Here is a 23,970-nt window from a genome sequence, read left to right as displayed (position 1 = left end):
TGGCTAGGATGGTCGTAGAGACATGAAACTCACCCTAGTAACTCATCCTTACCCCCACTGTATACTGTGAAAACCATGTGATGATTGGACCTCCACAGGCAGCACCAACAGCCCACCTGCCGGAAAATGCATCCCCTATCTATCTCTGGCTAGGTTGCTCGTAGAGACATGAAACTCACCCTAGTAACTCATCCTTACCCCCTCTGTATACTGTGAAAACCATGTGATGATTGGACCCCCACAGGCGGAGTTAGGGGGGGGGGTGCATTTTCAGGCAGCACCAACAGCCCACCTGCCGGGAAATGCACCCCCTAGCTATCTCTGGCTAAGATGGTCGTAGAGATATGAAACTCACCCTAGTAACTCATCCTTACCCCCTCTGTATACCGTGAAAACCATGTGATGATTGGACCTCCGCAGGCGGAGTTAGGGGGGGTGCTTTTTCAGGCAGCACCAATAGCCCACCTGCCGGAAAATGCACCCCCTAGCTATCTCTGGCTAGGATGGTCGTAGAGACATGAAAGTCACCCTACTAACTCATCCTTACTCCCTCTGTATACCGTGAAAACCATGTGATGATTGGACCTCCACAGGCAGCACCAACAGCCCACCTGCCGGAAAATGCATCCCCTATCTATCTCTGGCTAGGTTGCTCGTAGAGACATGAAACTCACCCTGGTGACTCATCCTTATCCCCTCTGTATAGTGTGAAAACCATGTGATGATTGGACCTCCACAGGCGGAGTTAGGGGGGGGGGGTGCTTTTTCAGGCAGCACCAATAGCCCACCTGCCGGAAAATGCATGTTTTTCCCCTCTAAACTCTCTCCCTTTGTTTATAATGCCAATTTTTTGCTGGATTTAGTCTCTATAAACTCCAAGGAAAACAATACCCGGCTGGGGACAATTTTTGAAATCGGTCTCCAAACTAAGGCATGCCGGCGTCCAAAATCCGGCCCCTAGATTTTTATTCATTTTTTGAATTTTTGGGAAGTGGGGGACTTGTGGGAATCCATCCCAGGTAAGATTTTTGAACATTTTGAGGACTTTTGCCTACTTTCCCAACTTTCCCCCCCACTTCCAGTGTGACTTTGCGGTGTGCGCTATGGACATGCTGGGCATCCCTTGACTCGGGTGGCCAGCTGCGGGACTTGTGTGATTGATTTTTTAAAACTTTGAGGACTTTTGCCTACTTTCCCAGCTTTTCCCCCACTTCCAGTCAGTTGTGGTGTATCGCTATACATGGGCTATTATTAGGAAGAGGCGTTTATTTGGTAATATACAGTATATATATATATATATCACTTAGATTTATATCGCGCTTTTATAAACACTCAAAGCGCTCACAGAGAAGTGGGACCCGACATTCATTCACACCTGGTGGTGGTAAGCTATATCTGTAGCCACAGCTGCCCTGGGGTAGACTGACGTAAGTGTGGCTGCCAGTTTGCGCCTACGGCCCCTCCGACCACCACTAATCATTCATTCATCATTCATTCACCAGTGTGAGCGGCACCGGGGGCAAGGGGGAAGTGTCCTGCCCAAGGCAGTGATTTATTTTGGATGTCAATAGGTGGGAAGCGAACCTGAAACTCTCAGGTTTCTGGCCGGCCGCTCTACCCACTACGCCATGCCGCGCCTATATATATATGTATATATTACACACACACATTGTTGTATATATACATATAAATATGTATACATATATATATATAGACATACATGTGTAGATCTACACATGTATGTCTATATATATATGTATCCATATATATATGTGTATATATATCACGATGTGTGTGTATATATATATATATATATATATATATATATACTGTATATTACCAAATAAACGCCTCTTCCTAATAATAGCCCATGTATAGTGATACACCACAACTGACTGGAAGTGGGGGAAAAGCTGGGAAAGTAGGCAAAAGTCCTCAAAGTTTTAAAAAATCAATCACACAAGTCCCGCAGCTGGCCACCCGAGTCAAGGGATGCCCAGCATGTCCATAGCGCACACCGCAAAGTCACACTGGAAGTGGGGGGGGGGAGGGGGGGGGGGGGGAGTTGGGAAAGTAGGCAAAAGTCCTCAAAATGTTCAAAAATCTTACCTGGGATGGATTCCCACAAGTCCCCCATGTCCCAAAAATTCAAAAAATGAATAAAAATCTAGGGGCCGGATTTTGGACGCCGGCGGGCCGCTTTCGGCCCGCATGCCTTAGTTTGGAGACCAATTTCAAAAATTGTCCCCAGCCGGGTATTGTTTTCCTTGGAGTTTATAGAGACTAAATCCAGAAAAAAATTGGCATTATAAACAAAGGGAGAGAGTTTAGAGGGGAAAAACATGCATTTTCCGGCAGGTGGGCTATTGGTGCTGCCTGAAAAAGCACCCCCCCCCCCCTAACTCCGCCTGTGGAGGTCCAATCATCACATGGTTTTCACACTATACAGAAGCGATAAGGATGAGTCACCAGGGTGAGTTTCATGTCTCTACGAGCAACCTAGCCAGAGATAGATAGGGGATGCATTTTCCGGCAGGTGGGCTGTTGGTGCTGCATGTGGAGGTCCAATCATCACATGGTTTTCACGGTATACAGAGGGAGTAAGGATGAGTTACTAGGGTGAGTTTCATGTCTCTACGACCATCCTAGCCAGAGATAGCTGGGGGGTGCATTTTCCGGCAGGTGGGCTATTGGTGCTGCCTGAAAAAGCACCCCCCCTAACTCCGCCTGCGGAGGTCCAATCATCACATGGTTTTCACGGTATACAGAGGGGGTAAGGATGAGTTACTAGGGTGAGTTTCATGTCTCTACGGCCATCCTAGCCAGAGATAGCTAGGGGGTGCATTTCCCGGCAGGTGGGCTGTTGGTGCTGCCTGAAAATGCACCCCCCCCTAACTCCGCCCGCGGAGGTCCAATCATCACATGGTTTTCACGGTATACAGAGGGGGTAAGTATGAGTTACTAGGGTGAGTTTCATGTCTCTACGACCATCTTAGCCAGAGATAGCTAGGGGGTGCATTTCCCGGCAGGTGGGCTGTTGGTGCTGCCTGAAAATGCACCCCCCCCTAACTCCACCTGTGGGGGTCCAATCATCACATGGTTTTCACAGTATACAGAGGGGGTAAGGATGAGTTACTAGGGTGAGTTTCATGTCTCTACGAGCAACCTAGCCAGAGATAGATAGGGGATGCATTTTCCGGCAGGTGGGCTATTGGTGCTGCCTGAAAAAGCACCCCCCCTAACTCCGCCTGCGGAGGTCCAATCATCACAAGGTTTTCACGGTATACAGAGGGGGTAAGGATGAGTTACTAGGGTGAGTTTCATGTCTCTACGACCATCCTAGCCAGAGATAGCTAGGGGGTGCATTTCCCGGCAGGTGGGCTATTGGTGCTCCCTGAAAAAGCACCCCCCCCTAACTCCGCCTGCGGAGGTCCAAGCATCACATGGTTTTCACAGTATGCAGGGGGGGGGGGGGGGGGGGGGTAAGGATGAGTTACTAGGGTGACTTTCATGTCTCTACGGCCATCCTAGCCAGAGATAGCTAGGGGGTGCATTTCCCGGCAGGTGGGCTGTTGGTGCTGCCTGAAAATGCACCCCCCCTAACTCCGCCTGCGGAGGTCCAATCATCACATGGTTTTCACGGTATACAGAGGGGGTAAGTATGAGTTACTAGGGTGAGTTTCATGTCTCTACGACCATCCTAGCCAGAGATAGCTAGGGGGTGCATTTCCCGGCAGGTGGGCTGTTGGTGCTGCCTGAAAATGCACCCCCCCCCCTAACTCCGCCTGTGGGGGTCCAATCATCACATGGTTTTCACAGTATACAGAGGGAGTAAGGATGAGTTACTAGGGTGAGTTTCATGTCCCTACGAGCAACCTAGCCAGAGATAGATAGGGGATGCATTTTCCGGCAGGTGGGCTGTTGGTGCTGCCTGTGGAGGTCCAATCATCACATGGTTTTCACGGTATACAGAGGGAGTAAGGATGAGTTACTAGGGTGAGTTTCATGTCTCTACGACCATCCTAGCCAGAGATAGCTAGGGGGTGCATTTCCCGGCAGGTGGGCTGTTGGTGCTGCCTGAAAATGCACCCCCCCCCTAACTCCGCCTGTGGGGGTCCAATCATCACATGGTTTTCACAGTATACAGAGGGAGTAAGGATGAGTTACTAGGGTGAGTTTCATGTCCCTACGAGCAACCTAGCCAGAGATAGATAGGGGATGCATTTTCCGGCAGGTGGGCTGTTGGTGCTGCCTGTGGAGGTCCAATCATCACATGGTTTTCACGGTATACAGAGGGAGTAAGGATGAGTTACTAGGGTGAGTTTCATGTCTCTACGACCATCCTAGCCAGAGATAGCTAGGGGGTGCATTTTCCGGCAGGTGGGCTGTTGGTGCTGCCTGAAAATGCACCCCCCCCCTAACTCCGCCTGTGGAGGTCCAATCATCACATGGTTTTCACGGTATACAGAGGGGGTAAGGATGAGTTACTAGGGTGAGTTTCATGTCTCTACGACCATCCTAGCCAGAGATAGATAGATGTTCAGGCAGCTGGAATCAACTCTTCACTGAAAATGCACCCCCACCATAACTCCATCTCTGGTATTTCGGGTACTTTTGGTAAAGTTATTTGTGAATGTTCAGTTTGAAAATTCTTCAAATCAAAACAACGATAGGTATCAGATGCATTCATTTATTAATGTATTCATCCATCCACCCATGAGCTACTTACAGTTAAAGAAAATGTCATATTTTTAAAATACATGTATTGGATCCCGTCGAGTGAAGCAGCAAACATTCGTTCTCCTTGATGTCTCTAAAAAAGTACATATAGAGGCTTACTTTGGTGTATATATTCTTTAATACAATACTTCAATACATTTTCGGGACAGCAAATATTACTATATTAAATGGTTATTGTTTTCGCCTTATCTGAATGGTGGCGAAATCATTAAAGGCTCACAATTAATCCATCCATTAATAAATCCAAAGTAAACACAACTTGGATTATTTCACCTTGTTATGTACTTTTTTATGCCGAAAGAGGCGATGTACCCACCTGAATGACGACAAAATCATTAAAGGCAATGACGGCAAAATCATTGAAGAATCACAATTAATCCATCCATTAATATATCCAAAGTAAACACAACTTGGATTATTCACCTTATGTACATTTTTCTGCCGAAAGAGGCGATTGAATGACGATGAAATCATTAAAGGCAATGGCGGCGAAATCATTAAAGAATCACAATTAATCCATCCATTAATATATCCAAAGTAAAGACAACTTGGATTATTCACCTTGTTATGTACATTTTTCTGTCGAAAGAGGCGATTTTAGCCGAGTTTAGCTACTTTTCGAGACGGGTAACGCAACCGAGTGACGTAAGCGCGCTCCCGCCAGGGGGTGCATTTTACGGCGGGGTTGCATAATTCGGCACAACACCGGTCCACAAAAAGCACGGGCGCATAATTGTTTATATTTGTCCGGACATTGGGTGGGTAGTAGTTTGTTAATGTGTGTGTAAATTGTTGAATGTTGAGAAGTGTGTTGGATGTGGAGTGATTCAATGTTTGTTGGTACATTTGAATATATGTGTATTCTAAAAACAATCACGCATGCACCTACAGGTCTGATTTGTTTTATTTTCCATTGCTCCCTCTCTCCCTCATCCTCCCCCTCTTTGGCGCAGTGAGCTTCACGTTTTTTTTTCTTCTCCCCACATCCCTGCTGAACTGTAAAAGATGGGAAATTGTCCAAAATGTGTGTGTTTATGAGACGATAGACACAGTTTATGTTCAGAAAGCATATGAGTGAATGATCTATCCATCCATTTATCAATTTCCGCTTATCGGAGGTCGTGTCGCGGGGGCAGCAGCCTAAGCAGAGATGCCCGAACTTCTCCCTCCCTGGCCATTTTGTTCAGCTCAGAGTGAATGATAAATGTTGTTTATTATTATTAAGATGTAATATAGCACAACTGTGTTACTGGGTGAGAGAAATGGTTGATTGTTGAGGTTGTTTTTGTTGTGTTGGCAATTCTGCCCGGTTGACTGTATGGGTGTGATTGGGGCTGTACGATATTGTAGTTTTGTAAGAAAGGTCGGAGATAAAAAGGCTCTCTGTCTTTGTTAAAATTTTTGTTTGCGTGTGAAGCAATAATAAGAAGTGTTGTAAGAGATATGCCATAGCTGGTTAATGCTTACCCTCCATTCCTTTCCGAATATATTTTTGTTGAAAGTGTGAGAAAGTACACAGTATGAATGAAAATACGAGAGGAGCGTCTGTTTGTTAACATTGAGACAAGATATGTGTCTTGGAAATAAAGGTGTGTGACGTGGCTGTGTGACGTGGGCCGGAGAGGTGTGTCACTGTTAACATAGCATAGCATAGTTTAGATTAGCATAGGATTAGTTTAGCATTGAGCTAGGTTTGCAAAAATTAGCTTCCTGAGGCCTAGTAAGGCTAGGTTAGCATTTAGCTTGACATTACTAGGTGTGTTTGGACAGCTGTTCTCAGTCTAAAAGAGAGTACTGGTAGTATGTGCTTGCTAATTCCAGTAAAATAAAATATATATCAATAAATACATTTGGATTGTGGGACATTGAAGCATAGGTTGATACATCATTCATTTATTTATGTGTTAGTATTAAGTTTTGCACAGCCTTGAGGCTGTACTGATCCAGTTAAGACACACACGCACACACATCATGGATTAGAAAACATTGTAGCTTTGAATTAAAAGTTATATAAACAAATAAATTAATAACATATCAATTTAAATATGATGAAGATGAATTTATTATTTAAATATATTGACATGTTAATTATTTTAAGAATAATCACAATAGAAGATCATTTAAAGTTATGTTATAAAATATTTTTTAACTTTTATCTGTGTAACCGGGTTTAATCAAAATATTGTCGACGTTTATAGTCACACCTGTGTGAATCATGGAGTCTGAGTCACAGGTTTGGTCATGAACATACTTACAACAAAACACATCAGATAATTTCATATCACTTCACATTACATTATGTCCGAAAAGGAGTGGGAGGAAGCAAAGCTTATTTAATCCTACCCTTTTCCCAGGTCAGAGCGTTTACAAATATATACATTCATTTACTGACCTTTTTATAGTATTATAGTAGAATGACATCCGTGACTGAGTAATACAACAGTTTTGTAATATGTAATTAATTAATTCAGTCATTATTAACATACTGAGATGTGAGCGCTTTGAGTATCTGATAACAGAAAAGCGCGTTATAAATATAATCCATTATTATTATTATTATTATTAAGAATATCTTATTTTCAATAGGGTTGAAAGTGCTTCTAATAATCTTTCTTCTTAACTCTTTGGAAGCACTATTAATTTGAACGGCATCTTAAAGTGGATCATATCAGTAAACTGTTTAACTTCTTTACTTGATCCATTCCAATATTTAATTCCCCATACTGATATGCTAAAGGTTTTGGGTGTTGTACGAGCATACAAATGTTTTAGATTAGATTTTCCTTTAAGCTCATATTTCTAATCTTTAGTGGAGAAGAATTGTTGTACATTCTTTGGTAGCAGGTTATGATTTGCTTTGTACATCATTTTAGCTGTTTGCAATTTTACCAAATCAGCAAACTTTAATATTTTTGACTTAATAAATAAAGGGTTTGTATTTTCTCTTTACCAAACATAATGTATTATTGTAATTGATCTTTTTGTTGCACAGTTAACGAATGTGGCGCACATTGTAGTTGTTTCCCCATATTTCTGCACAATAGCTCAGATATGGTAACACTAGCGAGCAGTAGAGAATATAAAGTGATTTTGGCCCTGGACGTATTCTGCTTTTTTCATTATTGAACTACTTTCTGTCCTCCTTGTGTTGTATGTTTTGTAAATGGGCTGGTTTCTTTTGCCCTTTCGGTATCTACTCCGTCTATTTGTGTTCCTGTCTGATGCTCTTTTCTACTGTTACCAAATAGCATTGTTTTAGTTTTGCTGAGATTCAAAGATAGTCTGTTTTTGTCAAACTATTTTTGGTTTGTTCATTGCTTCCGTTACTGTTTGTGTTATCTTCTGTGTGTTCTCTCTTGAACAGAGAGTGATTGTGTCGTCTGCGAATAGAACTTATTTCGGGTCCTTTGTAATTTTACAAATGTCGGTTGAATAAAGATTAAGCAGCCTTTGATTAATGCTATTGATGTTGAGATATTTGCTCTGAATCCAAATTGGTTCTCCACGAGCATTCCACTTTTGTTTATAAAATTATCTAATCGGTTATTGAATAGTTTTCCATAATATTGGAGAATTGTGGAAGTAATAAAACTGACCCATCATCTGCTTTTGGAATTTTTTGCTTCAGATATTGTCCGATATTAACAAAGTAATCATTAAAACGTTTAACGATTTGGTTATTATTGTCATTTTTTGCATTTCCATCTAGAAAGTACTGGAGGTAATCTTTCTCAGTACCATTTTATAATGATGCTGTTTAGGATGCCCCATGTTGCTCTCATGTTGTTTCTGTTCTTGTTTAATAATTGACTGAAGTATTCCCTCTTAGATGTTCGTAGTATACCAATTAGCTTGTTTTTATATTTCTTATTCTTATTTCTGCCTCTATAGATCTCTGGTTTTGGATTTTTGTTGACCCTGTTGTGTTTTATAAGACTGATTTATTTTGGATTGATGTGTTTTTAAAGGGATAAGTAGAAAAATGGATGTATTAGATGCAAGTTTTTATTGGGAAAGAGAGAGAGAGAATGAGAGGTTTGAAGGGAAGGTGAAGAGAACGGTTTGGAAAAAGGAAGAGAAAATGGATGGTTATAGCCTTACGTGAATGGTTTCTAGGAGAGGAGAATAGAAATAGAAACATTGGGGAAAGTGTAAGGAAGAGATGGATACAGAATGTGGTTTTGTAAAGGAAAAAGTACATCGAAGAAAAGATAAGAAGGTGACAAATGAAGGTATGCGAGGATGGTATTCATGTGTCATGCAGTTGATGGTGGTTCACTGCAAATTTTGTTTGTTTGGTTGGTTGTTGGCTCCTGGAGCTGAAATGCATTTGTATTTTGTGGTTGTTCTTACTTTACCTATTTCAGAAATCAATATCTCCTCTTAATGTAAATAAGCTAAGAATACAAGCTGGAAGGGCTGTTGTTCTTTACTCGAAACATAATGTCCATTGTTTTTAAAAAACAAAATGTCTGAACATTTTAGCATATTATAACTTAAAAATAATGGATTGGTATGTTCATAGTAGCACGCGTTGTGTATTATTCTAATGAATTGTTTTAAAGTTAAGTATTTGGTCTATATTTGTTCCGTAAACATTTCCCCAATAAACAATATGTTAAATGTGGAAAAAATAAAAGAATAATATAACATATGCAGACATTTCTTATTCAGTATGTGTATTACTGTATACAGAATAGCAATGAATTTTGTTACTTTTCCCTTTATATATTCAATATGCGGTTTCAAGTCTTCTCCTGAACAATATACATTTGTATAATCTGCAAACGTGATACATTTTAATTTATTAGATACTGAACACATATCATTTAAATTAAGTATAAATAACTTAGGTCCAAATAACAAGGCTTGTGGAACCCTACAAGTTACTCTTTAAGGCTGTGATTTAGTCTTCTTAATTTCCACATTTTGAGATCTATTACTTAAATAACTATTTAACCACTGTTTATTACCACTATTTAACACCTCTTTTGTCATAGTTTTACACTTTATGGATTGTGAGGAAAATGTCTGCTGTGGTGGAGGTGGTTTTGAAAATGAATATAATAACAGTAAGTTTTAAGTCGTTTAACTTTAAAGCGTGGACTAATATTTTTTTGGTTGGAGTAGTTTATTTTTATTTAGACATTGCATTACACCTTACATCTCTGGGTGGTAAGCTAAGATAGGATAAAATAAGGTGGCACACTAAAATCTCAAAAGCTTTCAGTTAGCTATAGATACTTGATAGTATAATATGAATAATTATAACCTTTAAAACCATTTGCTTTGAATAGTGTTGAATGATAATTACAAATAAAAGCTAGATTAATAACTATAATATAGAATCGAAATATAAAAGTGTTACAAAGGACAAAAGTGTTGGTGAGCTTATCTTATCAGACAACCTTGTGTGTGTGTGGACTGCGCTATCAAAATAATGATGGAATTAAATCATGCTTTTGTGGTGTGGAGTGTCACGCACGACGGGAGGTCAGATTGCACAACTAACTAACTGATAGACACAAACGACAGTCTCATTAACTTATAAGATAATCTTTTGTTGATTAAAAAATCATTTAACATTTAATGGGACAATTAATGCTGTAATTTTAAACGAGATATGCAGATATGGGTTAGGCAAAGAGGACAACGATAAGGCTGAGATAGAGTAACAAGGAAACAACTGCTTAATTTACAAATTCTGAAGCAAAAATGTCAAAAGAACCGAAAGGTCAAAAATCAGCTAAATGTTATGCTGATGACTACATGCCTCTAACTAGCACGCCGGACTGTAGTCAGCTGGAGGCGTGTCTTAATGAAATTAAACAATGGATGTCCGCTAACTTGCTGATTATTGGTCCTGCTAGACACCGACCTCTATTTAATAATACAACTTTAACATTTGACAACCAAACATGTAAACAAGGCGACTCGGTAAAGAATCTGAGTATTATCTTTGACCCAACTCTCTCCTTTACTAAAACGGCCTTCTTTCATCTCCATAATATCGCAAACATTCACTCCATTTTGTCCACTAACGACACTAAGATCATTATCTATGCGTTTGTTACGTCTCGCCTCGAATACTGTAACGTATTATTTTTGGGTCTCCCTATGTCTAGCATTAAACAATTACAGTTGGTACAAAATGTGGCTGAAAGAATTTTGACAAGAACAAGAAAGTTTGATCATATTACACCTATACTGGCTCACCTGCACTGGCTTTCTGTGCACTTAAGATGTGACTTTAAGGTTTTACTACATACGTATAAAATACTACACAGTCTAGCTTCATCCTATCTTGCCGATTGTATTGTACCATATGTCCCAGCAAGAAATCTGCGTTCAAAGGACTCCGGCTTGTTAGTGATTCCTAAAGCCCAAAAAAAGTCTGCGGACTATAGAGCGTTTTCCGTTCGGGCTCCAGTACTCTGGAATGCCATCCCGGTAACAGTTCGAGATGCTATCTCAGTAGAAGCATTTAAGTCTCACATTAAAACTCATTTGTATACTCTAGCCTTTAAATAGACCTCCTTTTAGACCAGTTGATCTGCCGCTTCTTTTCTTTTTCTCCTCTGTCCCCCCCTCCCTTGTGGAGGGGGTCCGGTCCTATGGCCATGGATGAAATACCGGCTGTCCAGAGTCGGGACCCAGGATGGACCGCTCGCCTGTGTATTGGTTGGGGACATCTCTACGCTGCTGATCCGACTCCACTTGGGATGGTTTAAACTGAACTCTCGCAGCTGTGTTGGATCCACTATGGATTGAACTTTCACAGTGTCATGTTGGACCCGCTCGACATCCATTGCTTTTGGTCCCCTGGGGGGGTGGTGGGGGGGGGGGGGGGGGGGGGGAGTTGGCCTCTCCAAGGTTCTCATCATAGTCATCATTGTCACCGACGTCCCACTGGGTGTGAGTTTTCCTTGCCCACTGGGTGTGAGTTTTCTTTGCCCTTATGTGGGTTCTTCCGAGGATGTCGAAGTGGTTTGTGCAGCCCTTTGAGACACTTGTGATTTAGGGCTATATAAATAAACATTGATTGATTGATTATGTTTGACATATCAACTTAATGTGTATTATATTGATCCATTAGAGCATTTTTGTTGTAAATTGTGAGGTGTGTCTGTTAAAATCATGGTAGTTTTTACAAATGATGACAGAAGTGAACAAGAGCATGTATTGTCTTTGTGTGATGATGTAAATAACTTGTGGTTGTATTGAATATTTAGTATGTGTTAGTGAAAGGGCAGTTTATGACTTTTCTTGATTTGATTACATGCTATAATGATTATTTATTGATTAGTTGTGCATTATTTTATATATATATATATATATATATATATATATATATATATATATATATACATTATAATTATGATTAATTAGTGTCATCATTTTATTGCATGATTTTTGTATTCCTTTAATTTAGGTAGCCAGGGACTGCAGATGGAATGTAGCTATTTAGATATAATCTGGTACCGAATTTATCTGTTTTGAACAATGTTTTTGTGCATTTTCCTATCCTATAAAGACTAAATTTAAGAAACTACTTAGTGAATTATTGAGGCCACAATAATTGTAGAATATCAAATTACCATTGTAAAAGCAAACATTGACCTCAAACATGACCTGTCCTCCGCCTCTGCTTTTGCTGCGCTTGACTATCAGCTGCATTTTCTTTTTCTTGGATGTTTCTGAAAGTACTACTTCTACTACGTCTACTACTACTACCACTACTAATATTACTATTTCTGCTTCAACTACCACTCTCCCTGTTTCAGGGATAGAGGGGGGAGGAGGTGAAATTGGACTGTGTCAAGTTTGAGCGCGTCAAGGTTTTATTTAATTAATTGGTGGAAACAACCCCAACCTCAAGGGAGGATGCCAATTATGTAATTAAATGTTCTATAAATGATCTAATACCCCGACATGGTTTCCCCAAAAAGATTAGGTTAAACAACGGCAACCATTTTAAAAATAAAAACTTAGTAAGCCTTGGTCGAAAAGGCTCGTGGACTAGAAAATAGGTTCATCCTCAGTCCCAAGGTAATGTTAAAAAGGATGAAATAGAACATCAAAACAAATTGGCTAAAATCTGTGCACAGACCAAATTGAAATTGATTGACAAGTTGCCATTAGTGTTAATGATCATTTGAATGTCCCTGAATACAATTGTTTTGCGCTTTTGAATTTTTCAACCTGTGAGCTACATAGAGATCCGCCCCTCCCAACACATAAATGCCAACGGAAGGAGGAATCAGTGCGAGACCAAAAAGGTAATTATAACATAAAAAGATGCAGAATTTGTGTGTCAGTTCCTCTGTGCAGATTCGAGGATGACAGGTCGCCACTCCAGATTGCCTACCACCCACCGAGAGGGTCAAGGTCAAAGTCGGATCCCAGACCTGTTCCTGAGACCTGACCGGGAGGAACTTCTGAGGAAAGAAAACACCTTGCCAGCGATGACGAGAACGACTAAGGTTGACAGCCATGATGTGTCCGTCGGACCTCCAGCAGCTGTGGAAGGTGTCGGAAGTACCAAACGGCGAGGAGGCCTTGAAGCAAGCCGAGGACCTGGATTGAGCACCAACAGCTCCAACCCCCTTTTCCTTCCCCATCCTGGCCAGAGCGCACATGCCCCCGCACAGTTTACCCAATGGACAGAGACACACACCCCAAAAAAGAGACAAACCCAAACTGTTTGAGTGGATCTCCTTCTCCACCGGTACAGCCAAAAGCCCAACGAGGTGTCGGCAAGCCACCAGCCTGTGGCACCACCTGGAATCTACACGAGCACTAATCGAGCATGAACTCATACGAAATTCAATTTTTGTTCTTTATCAATCACACAACAATCATATTGGTAACTACATTCATTGCAAATGCCGGAGAAAGAATTCTGCAACAGCTTACAGTCATAAGCATATATACATATATATTCATCTAATTAAGTTCAATGATGTTAATGATCAAAGTATTCTGTTTTTCCATTTTACTAAATCAAAGAGGTGGCCACTAATTGTGTTCTGTGAGATGTTTTTTTTTACTGCAGGCTGAAAACAGCGATCGCTCAATGAGGGTCATAGAGGAATTTTCGCCCCGCATAACAACATTGGGGTTTTCGCTTCTATCTGTGGTAGAAATGTTGAGTAAGTGGCCTAGGTCAGAAATCGGTATGGGCCAGGGTTCTAGAACCCTGGAAGGGGGGTATGTAGTGGAATTTATGACTTTATTTTGATTAATTTATACCATATTTTGAAGATCTGTCAAAAAGGCTAAGAGGTCTGCTCTTTTCTTTTTTTCTATTCAGAACCAAGGGATATAATGGGGAAAGTTCAGTTTGTGGCCATTCTGACCATTCTAAGATGATTATTTTCATGTTTTTCGTTTGGTTCTGCTTCCTCTGGAGGACGGTATCTGTCTGCCTGGGCAATTTAATCCAACTTGTACTATTTTGATTAATGGGTAAATAAAACTTTTGTACTAAAACCACTTTGTCTGCAGTTGAGTTTCGGACCATTCCACCACAGAACAATGTAATTTAAAACATTTGTACGCACATTCAACACTTAAGACCTTCCGTATATCTGTATGTGGAATTAAATTATGGAATGAATTAAGCAAAGCAATCAAACAATGTACTAATATGATCCACTTCAAAAAACTTTTCAAACTTAGTGTTTACTAAGTACAAAGAAGAAGAACCATGATAAACATTGTGAATACATTTCATCCATTCTCAAAATAAGCTTACCTATTATATGAAATATAACTTACTTCACCAATTATTTATTTATTTTTATTGTGATTACTTATGGAGTTTATTGTGAATAAATTCAGAACAGGAAGTGAACAAGTTTTAGCAACTGTTATCTAAAAGAAAAAGGGTAGGATTAAATAAGCTTTGCTTTTTCCTACTCCTTTTCGAACATGTTGAAAAGAGAAACTGGAAATTGTGATATATCATGTTGTATGCTTGCATGTTCGAAATAAACTCAAACTCAACTCAACTCAACCTTACTAAAATACCTTATTCTAGTAAAACTCACAGATTCAATTTTACAGGCAGTTTTAGACAAAATGCATGATGGGTTTTGGAGTTATGTTTATATAACTTTCATATTTAGTATGACAGTTATACTGTCATATTCAGTAAAAAAAATAAATAACTTGTATCTTTGCAAACATTACAAAACATCATTTTTCTTGTAAAGCTAACAGAGATACATTTCTCCAGGCATTATTAGCCATTTTGCATGTATTGTTTAGGAATTATGTTTAAATAACTGTCATATTGAGTGTGGCAGTATACTGTCATAGTGAGTAAAACCACATTTTTGTATATGCTAACCTTACAAAAACAAGTGATTCTAGTAAAACTCACATAGATACAATATTACAGGCATTTTTAGACATAATGCATGTTTGGTTTTGGAGTTGTTTATATAACTTTCAGATTTAGTATGACAGTTTTACTGTCATATTGAGGAAAAAACTAACTTGTGTCCTTGCAAACATTACAAGATATTTGTTTCCATTAAAACTCACATAGATACATTTATTCAAGCATTATTAGCCATGTTGCATGTGTGCTTTAGGAGTTATGTTTAAATAGCTGTAATATTGAGTGTGACAGTATACAAACCCCGTTTCCATATGAATTAGGAAATTGTGTTAGATGTAAATATATAACGGAATACAATGATTTGAAAATCCTTTTCAACCCATATTCAATTGAATGCATTACAAAAACAAGATTTTTGATGTTCAAACTCATAAACTTTATTTTTTTTTGCAAATAATAATTAACTAAGAATTTCATGGCTGCAACACGTGCCAAAGTAGTTGGGAAAGGGCATGTTCACCACTGTGCTACATCACCTTTTCTTTTAACAACACTCAATAAATGTTTGGGAACTAAGGCAACTAATTGTTGAAGCTTTGAAAGTGGAATTCTTTCCCATTCTTGCTCTAAGAGGAGCTTCAGTCGTTCAACAGTCGTATTTTACGCTTCATAATGCGCCACACATTTTCCATGGGAGACAGGTCTGGAATTCAGGCGGGCCAGGAAAGTACCCGCACTCTTCTTTTACGAAGCCATGCTGTTGTAACACGTGCTGAATAGGGCTTGGCATTGTCTTGCTGAAATAAGCAGGGCCGTCCATGAAAAAGACGGCGCTTAGATGGCAGCATATGTTGTTCCAAAACCTGTATGTAACTTTTAGCGTTAAAGGTGCCTTCACAGATGTGTTAGTTACCCATGCCTTGGGCACTAATGCACCCCCATACCATCACTGATGCTGGCTTTTGAACTTTGCATTGATAACAGTCTGGATGGTTCGCTTCCCCTTTGGTCCGGATGACACAATGTCAAATATTTCCAAAAACAATTTGAAATGTGGACTAGTCAGACCACAGAACACTTTTCCACTATGCATCAGTCCATCTTAGATGATCTCGGGTCCAGAGAAGCCGGCGGCGTTTCTGGATGTTGTTGATAAATGGCTTTCGTTTTGCATGGTAGAGCTTTAACTTGCACTAACAGATATAGCAATAAACTGTTTTTAGTGACAGTGTTTTTTGAAGTGTTCCTGAGCCCATGTGGTGATATCCTTTAGAGATTGATGTCGGTTTTTGATACAGTGCTGTCTAAGGGATCTAAGGTCACGGTTATTCAATGTCACGTGGAGTGATTTCTCCAGATTCTCTAAACCTTTTGATGATATCATGGACCGTAAATGTTGAAATCCCTAAATTTCTTACAATTGCACTTTGATAAACGTTTTTCTTAAACTAATTGACTATTTGCTCACGCAGTTGTGGACAAAGGGGTGTACCTCAAGGTACACCCCTTTGTCCACAACCCCATCCTTTCTTGTGAAAGACTGAGCATTTTTTGGTAGCTGTTTTTATACCCAATCATGGCACCCACCTGTTCCCAATTAGCCTGCACACCTGTGGGATGTTCAAAATAAGTGTTTGATGAACACTCCTCAACTTTTTCAGTATTTATTGCCACCTTTCCCAACTTCTTTGTCACGTGTTGCCGGCATCAAAATCTAAAGTTAATGATTATTTGTCAAAAAATAAATGTTTATCAATTTGAACATCAAATATGTTGTCTTTGTAACATATTCAACTGAATAAGGGTTGACAATGATTTGCAAATAATTGTATTCCGTTTATATTTACAACTAACACAATTTCCCACCCCATATGGAAACGGGGTTTGTATATGCAAATACCAACGCCTCGGAATTTACCAGTGAGAGTGCTGCTCCTGTCCGACCGAAACATTGTTAGCCCCTCGATGCTAACTGCCACGTCCGGAACCGATGGTTTTAGCCACGTTTCTTTGAGGAAATATGGCACAGCAGTCCCTTATCTCCGGTCTTGCATATACATCCAGCTTCAGGTAGTCCAGTTTGTTCTCCAGGGAGCGGACATTTGAAAGCAGGATGGAAGGAAGTGGTGTTCTGTGAGGACTAGCTTTTAGCTTTGTTGTTAGCCCCGTTCGGCATCCCCGTTTCTGCTTCCGATCACACAGCTTGTGTCTCCTTTGTTGACGGTCCCTGCTCGTACTTGACTCCGCTGCTTCACAGGCTGCTGGATGTAGCCGAAGTAGTATTCCCATGCTACCGATGAGGTCCAACATCTTTTGGTCTAAAACGGTTTGATTTATTTACATTTAAAATTGTCCGGCGGTCGTATGTTACTATGGAGTGACTAGGCTGGAACTTAATTTTGAAATTTACAAAATGTACCGATATATTTGCCAAAAAAGTTCCATTACTACTACGAGCCGCCATCTTGAAGCGTTTACAAGAAAATGTTACCAGCATGTGTTGTAGGTGCGTGTAGATATGAATCAGAAAGTCTGTTAGGGTGAGCCTGGTAAAAGGTCCGTAAAACAGGCGGGAGGTCCAGGGCTGGAGAGAGGCGTCAGACTCCGTGTCCAAGCGAAGGTCGAGGATCCAGGGAGGCAGTCAAAATCCAGGGTGTGGAGGCAGGGAAGCGAGGCGCACAGCTCGAACCAAATATGCGGAAGGAATACTGCGGGATGCCAAAAGACAAATGAGCACGAGGGCAGAAGGAACACGGAGAGCGGGTGTACAGGGAGATGAGCAAGACATGACAGCTTACTGTGAACTGAGAACTACGTTCAAGCACTGGATTTCAGGACACGCTGGCTCTTATTGCGTGGATTCTCATCAAGTGCAGGTGTGTTGATTACTAAATGCACAAAGCCCTAGCGGCCAGCGGTGCTCTCACACTGTGCTCAGCGTTGTCATCAGTGGTGCGTGCTGGGCAATGAACGATGGCATGTGCACACGCCGAAACATTATATTTGCAATGTTTATGTGTATTAGCCTGATTATGTAAAGGACTGCAAGTGTCTTTTTCCATTCAATTTGTAGAGCTGAGTCAACGTAGTCACCGCAGCAAGGTTTTACCTCTTCTCAAAGCCAACATAGAAAGGATGTTTTCTACTGTGTCGCCCATGAGATCTGTATTCCCTTATTTAAGTTCCTGTCTCAGATTCAAGTTTTGTCAATAATCAACCTTTATTTATGTAGAAGGAATGCAATATCAAACGGCGTGGCAAAGTTGGGAGAGTGGCCATGCCAGCAATCTGAGGGTTACTGGATCAATCCCCACCTTTTACCATCCTAGTCACGTCCGTTGTGTCCTTGGGCAAGACACTTCACTCTTGCTCCTGATGGGTCGTGATTAGCGCCTTGCATGGCAGCTCCCGCCATCAGTGTGTGAATGTGTGTGTGAATGGGTGAATGTGGAAATGTCAAAGCGCTTTGGGCTCCTTAAAAGGGGTAGAAAAGCGCTATACAAGAACAACCATTCATTTATTTATCGTCGATAAAACCATCTAATAAAAAAGGAAAATTAAAAAGGGCAGAAATTAATAGAAATGGGGAATTTATATTTTGAATTTCTACTTAATTGGAGTAGATTTTTTCCTTCACATTAATGCAGCATTTACCATGGCACTTATCAAACATGGGATATATGGCCAGACTACAAACACAGCATAAGATATTCCAACTAACATCCAATTTTAGGAGTCATACATCAATAGTGACAGCCACTTGTTTAGCTATGTTGTAAATATGTAGTGAATACTTTGATGACCTGAGCACATAGTAAAGTGTTTGCCAAGGTTCCTACCATATTGTAGTCGGTCTGTGTGACGTCGTGTCCATAAAACCCATATTCAGTTATTGCGAGCTTCGTGTCAAATGTTTCAGCATATTGCTTGTATGTCCTCCTTTTGTTGAAATAGCAACTGTGCAATTATTACAAGTAATGCTGTTGCAATAATTTATTGCAAAATTTTGGAGTTTTTCCGCGTGCAGGGCGTTATGTTGCTGTCTGACGTCACTACACACGTTGTGTAATGTATGATTTCCACACAAAGGACTCATTAATGGAATTGTTTGAAAAAATGGTAAGCAATACCAAGGAATTGATATATTGGGAACCAGTTTTCGATTCTCCTCTCTAGCGGTCGACTTAACTGATGATGTTCAAATCTTCCATCCATCCATCCATCTTTTTCTGCTTATCCAAGGTCGGGTCGCGGGGGCAGCAGCCTAAACAGGGAAGGCCAGACGTCCCTCTCCCCAGCCACTTAGTCTAGCTCCTCTTGGGGAATCCCGAGGCATTCCCAGGCCAGCCGGGAGATATAGTCTTCCCAACGTGTCCTGGGTCTTCTCCGTGGCCTCCTACCGGTTGGACGTGCCCTAAACACCTCTCAAATGTTCAAATCTTGAAAAATTATTTTTCTTAAGGGTGTATATATCAAAGCCATCCCATTTTAATATTTTTTAATGATATCTGGCTTGTATATTTGCTTCCAAAGCTTTCAAAATACACCCAAATATGCATTGATGCAGGTAAATAAACAGTAGCCTAATCGTATTCTGTGTCAGGTGATTGCAACCCAGCCATGGTATAAAATACCGAATCTGAAAGCACAAGAATCTAAACAAAATATGCACAAACAGAGTAAAAACATGTCAACCATTCTTTATTTCTACCATTTCACATTCTACTACAGAAATGTAAACTGAACAGAGCTCCTTTACTGTTTGCATTCAGTTAAAAGCACTCCATAATGCTTCCATTTTTCGTTCATAACAAAATCAGCAAAGAACTGTGTTGTTAGTGATGAATACATTGATTAAAACGTTTATCCCTGTAGTGGCAAACATTGCTCATATGCCAAAAACACTTGCAGTTATCGTCTCCATCCGCTTGCTAAAGCAGGGACAACTTTTGTTCTAAGGACAAACTGGTCTTGGCATGTACATTTTGAACTCTTTTTTGTACTATTGAAGACTTTGTATTGTTTCGTATGCCATTATTCTTTTTTATTAACATTTAAAACATTGGCCAAAATAAATTGATTGACCATATTTTGTTATATTAATTGCCGTTGGTTGCTTCAGTGGCGGTCGATGTAATTAATAACTTGATTATCAGGGAACATGTAAGTCAGGGGTGAACAACCTTTTCCACTGAGGGTCACAAACTAAAACATCAGAGGATGCAGGTCCCATTTCGATGACTTTAATTTTGTTAACAGGCTAGAACCAATCCAACAATCACATATACAATACTCACTAAATGTCAGGATAAAGCTTAAAGTTACTAGAACATCCATCCATCCACTTGTCACTTTACCTTCTGTATGCTGTTTATTACTTGCTGTTCTTTAACAAACAATTTGAATGGCGAAATTCGCAGCAGTTGTGTGATCATTAAATGCCCTGCTCTCAGTCCTCTTCGTCATGCTGTTCACATATTGCCACATAACAATTGATCGACATGACCTCGCCATTGCCAGCCTTCAAAGGGATGTTCTCAGGGGGAAATTAACACTGAGCTGAGAGGGCCACAGAGTGCCATAAGATGGTTGCAACAGAGAGACTGTGTAAGGTTTATGCTCCACATAAAGGCATACATTGTATGAATACGTACTGGTCCATTCAAAGATCACACAGTGTTGTGAATTTTGCAAGTTGTGCAAAAAGTACTAAAACCTTCTATTGTTGGAATAGTGCATTGAGAAGATTAGAGAATGTCAGATTAAGCTTTTACTTTTACCTGTAAAAGTTAAAAGTGCGTTTTAGGGTCATGCTGAAATTTCACATGAAAGCACAATAACCTTTGTGAGTTGTGTATAATTAAGAAAAAAACTGCCTGCACTTCAGCGAGTGTAAAAAATATACTAGAATCAACATGTTTGCTCCCTCTTTTCTATTTTTGTTTGGTTTTTATTAACTGAATTTTTGGGGAAGAAAACAATAAAGCTACAGGCCCTATTGTAAGTGGACATGTACATGATCATTGCATTGGTGTACTAACAGGACTGGCATGGAGTTGTTTCATCTTCTCCTGGTTAATTTGGTGGGGTTGTACCTAAAATACACAAACAGATAACAGTTGATGAGCTTTTAAAATTACTCAATGTCAATAGAGGCATTTGAACAAACAAAAAGCAGCCCAAATGAAGTGACGTGAACGACGGCCAAGTGTGTTTGAACAGCTTAAATGGGAGCTCCACTTTTTCTTTCGGAAATTTGCCTATCATTATGAAAGCCAAGAATACAAAATTATTTTTTCAATGCATTCTAACTCATATATAGACCTAAATAAAAGTTTGCTTACAATCTAGTCAATGGGAGGTCTCCTATCCTGCCTATGCAACATGCCCAGGACAGCCTGCAGTTTGCGTACCAGGCAGGCGTTGGTGTGGAGGATGCTATCCTTTACCTGCTGCATCGAGCCCACTCACACCTGGATAAGGGAAATGGCACTGTGAGGATCCTGTTCCTGGACTTCTCGAGTGCCTTTAATACCATCCAGCCCCGCCTCCTTCAGGACAAGCTCTACAAAATGCGAGTGGACCCCTGCCTGGGTGCCTGGATTTCGAACTACCTCACCGACAGGCCACAGTACGTCAGACTGAAGGACATCACGTCTGACACTGTGATCAGCAGCACCGGAGCACCGCAGGGAACGGTGCTGGCCCCTATTCTCTTTACCCTGTACACCGCTGACTTCTGCTACAACTCAGAGCTATGTCACATCCAGAAGTACGCGGCTGACACAGCCATCGTCGGGTGCATCAGGGACGGCAGAGAGGAGGAGTTTCGGAATCTGGTAAGGGACTTTGTTGTCTGGTGCCACACAAATCTCTTGCAGCTCAATCCATCAAAGACCAAGGAGCTGGTCATTGACTTTTGGAGGTCGAGTCCACGGTCACAACCTATTGTGATCGAGGGAGTGGAGGTATAGACCGTGGACTCATTCAAGTACCTCGGGGTTTGGGTGGACAATAAGCTGGACTGGACTGTTAACACAGACCACCAGTACAAGAAAGGACAGAGCAGGCTGTACTTCCTCAGGAGACTGCACTCCTTCAACATTTGTAAAAAACTCCTGTGGATGTACTACCAGTCTGTGGTTGCCAGTGTTCTGTTCTATATGGTAGTGTGCTGGGGGGGCAGTACATCTAAGAAGGACAGCTCCAGACTTGAGAAACTGATCAGGCGGGCCGGTTCTACAATCGGAATGAAACTGAACTCACTGCTGACGGTGGCAGAGTAGAGGACTGTTGACAAACTAGTGAGCATCCTGGATGATGCCAGTCACCCTCTGCATAGCGTTATCAGTAGCCAGAGGAGCCTGATCAGTGCTAGACTGCTTCATCCCAAGTGCAGGACTGACTGATAGACTCAAAAACTCCTTTGTCCCACACGCCATTAGACTGTACAACTCCTCTCTGGGGCGGGGGGTGGGGGGTACTAGGATGACAGGGGATGCAAAACAATAACAGTGCAATACGTTTTCATAACATGGTCACTACTGCCTACTTTGTCTTGTTATATTCTTATTTTACTGTTATATTTTTATTCCCATTGTTGCTTTTTATTCCTATTGTAATATTTCTCTATTTTGTTTCCATTTAAACCCCCATTATTTACTTTTGACCTTTATTTAAATTATCTAAACTCTGTATACTGCTGCTGGAATTTTAATTTTCCAGAAGGAACTCTCCTGAAGGAATCAATAAAGTACTATCTATCTATCTATCTATAAGGCCTTCTAAATAACCATCCATCGTGTGAAACATGTAAAACCAATGACTAAATACAAAAAAATATAGAAATTTATTGTAACGATTGAACTCAGGTGAAAGAATCCGTAAATGCACAATTACAAACCCCGTTTCCATGAGTTGGGAAATTGTGTTAGATGTAAATATAAACGGAGTACAATGATTTGCAAATCCTTTTCAACCCATATTCAGTTGAATATGCTACAAAGACAAGATATTTGATTTTCAAACTCAAACTTTATTTTTTTTTTTTTGCAAATAATAATTAACTTAGAATTTCATGGCTGCAACACGTGCCAAATCAGTTGGGAAAGCAACACGTGCCAAACTAGTTGGGAAAGGGCATGTTCACCACTGTGTTACATCACCATTTCTTTTAACAACACTCAAATGTTTGGGAACTGAGGAAACTAATTGTTGAAGCTTTGAAAGTGTAATTCTTTCCCATTCTTGTTTTATGTGGAGCTTCAGTCGTTCAACAGTCCGGGGTCTCCGCTGTCGTATTTCACGCTTCATTATGCGCCACACATTTTCAATGGGAGACAGGTCTGGACTGCAGGCGGGCCAGGAAAGTACCTGCACTCTATTTTTCCGACGTGCTGAATGTGGCTTGGCATTGTCTTGCTGAAATAAGCAGGGGCGTGAAAAAGACGGCGCTTAGATGGCAGCATATGTTGTCCCAAGACCTGTATGTACCTTTCAGCATTAATGGTGCCTTCATAGATGTGTAAGTTACCCATGCCTTGGGCACTAATGCACCCCCATACCATCACAGATGCTGGCTTTTGAACTTTAGGTCGATAACAGTCTGGATGGTTCGCTTCCCCTTTGGTCCGGATGACATGATGTCGAATATTTCCAAAAACAATTTGAAATGTGGACTCGTCAGACCGCAGAAGACTTTTCCACTTTGCATCAGTCCAACTTAGATGATCTCGGGCCCAGAGAAGCCGGCGGCGTTTCTGGAGGTTGTTGATAAATGGCTTTCGCTTTGCATAGTAGAGCTTTAACTTGCACTTACAGATGTAGCGACAAACTGTATTTAGTGACAGTGGTTTTCTTAAGTGTTCCTGAGCCCATGTGCT

The 23,970-nt window shown here is 40.6% G+C and overlaps 1 protein-coding gene across 1 annotated transcript in view; it reads right to left on the bottom strand.

Moving 5' to 3' along the window:
- Nucleotides 1-19,772: 19,772 nt before the first annotated feature.
- Nucleotides 19,773-23,970, bottom strand: part of nbn (nibrin) — a 62,922-nt gene continuing 58,724 nt past the window's right edge. The window contains exon 17 of the mRNA XM_061881936.1: nucleotides 19,773-21,183. Within this exon, the coding sequence (XP_061737920.1) occupies nucleotides 21,150-21,183 (34 nt within the window). The 3' untranslated portion in view covers nucleotides 19,773-21,149. The remainder of the gene's footprint in view (nucleotides 21,184-23,970) is intronic.

This window comes from Nerophis ophidion, linkage group LG21, assembly GCF_033978795.1.
Source record: "Nerophis ophidion isolate RoL-2023_Sa linkage group LG21, RoL_Noph_v1.0, whole genome shotgun sequence".
Taxonomy (NCBI): domain Eukaryota; kingdom Metazoa; phylum Chordata; class Actinopteri; order Syngnathiformes; family Syngnathidae; genus Nerophis; species Nerophis ophidion.
Note: the sequence above shows the minus strand (reverse complement) of the source record. Positions and strands in the feature narration are given on the sequence as shown.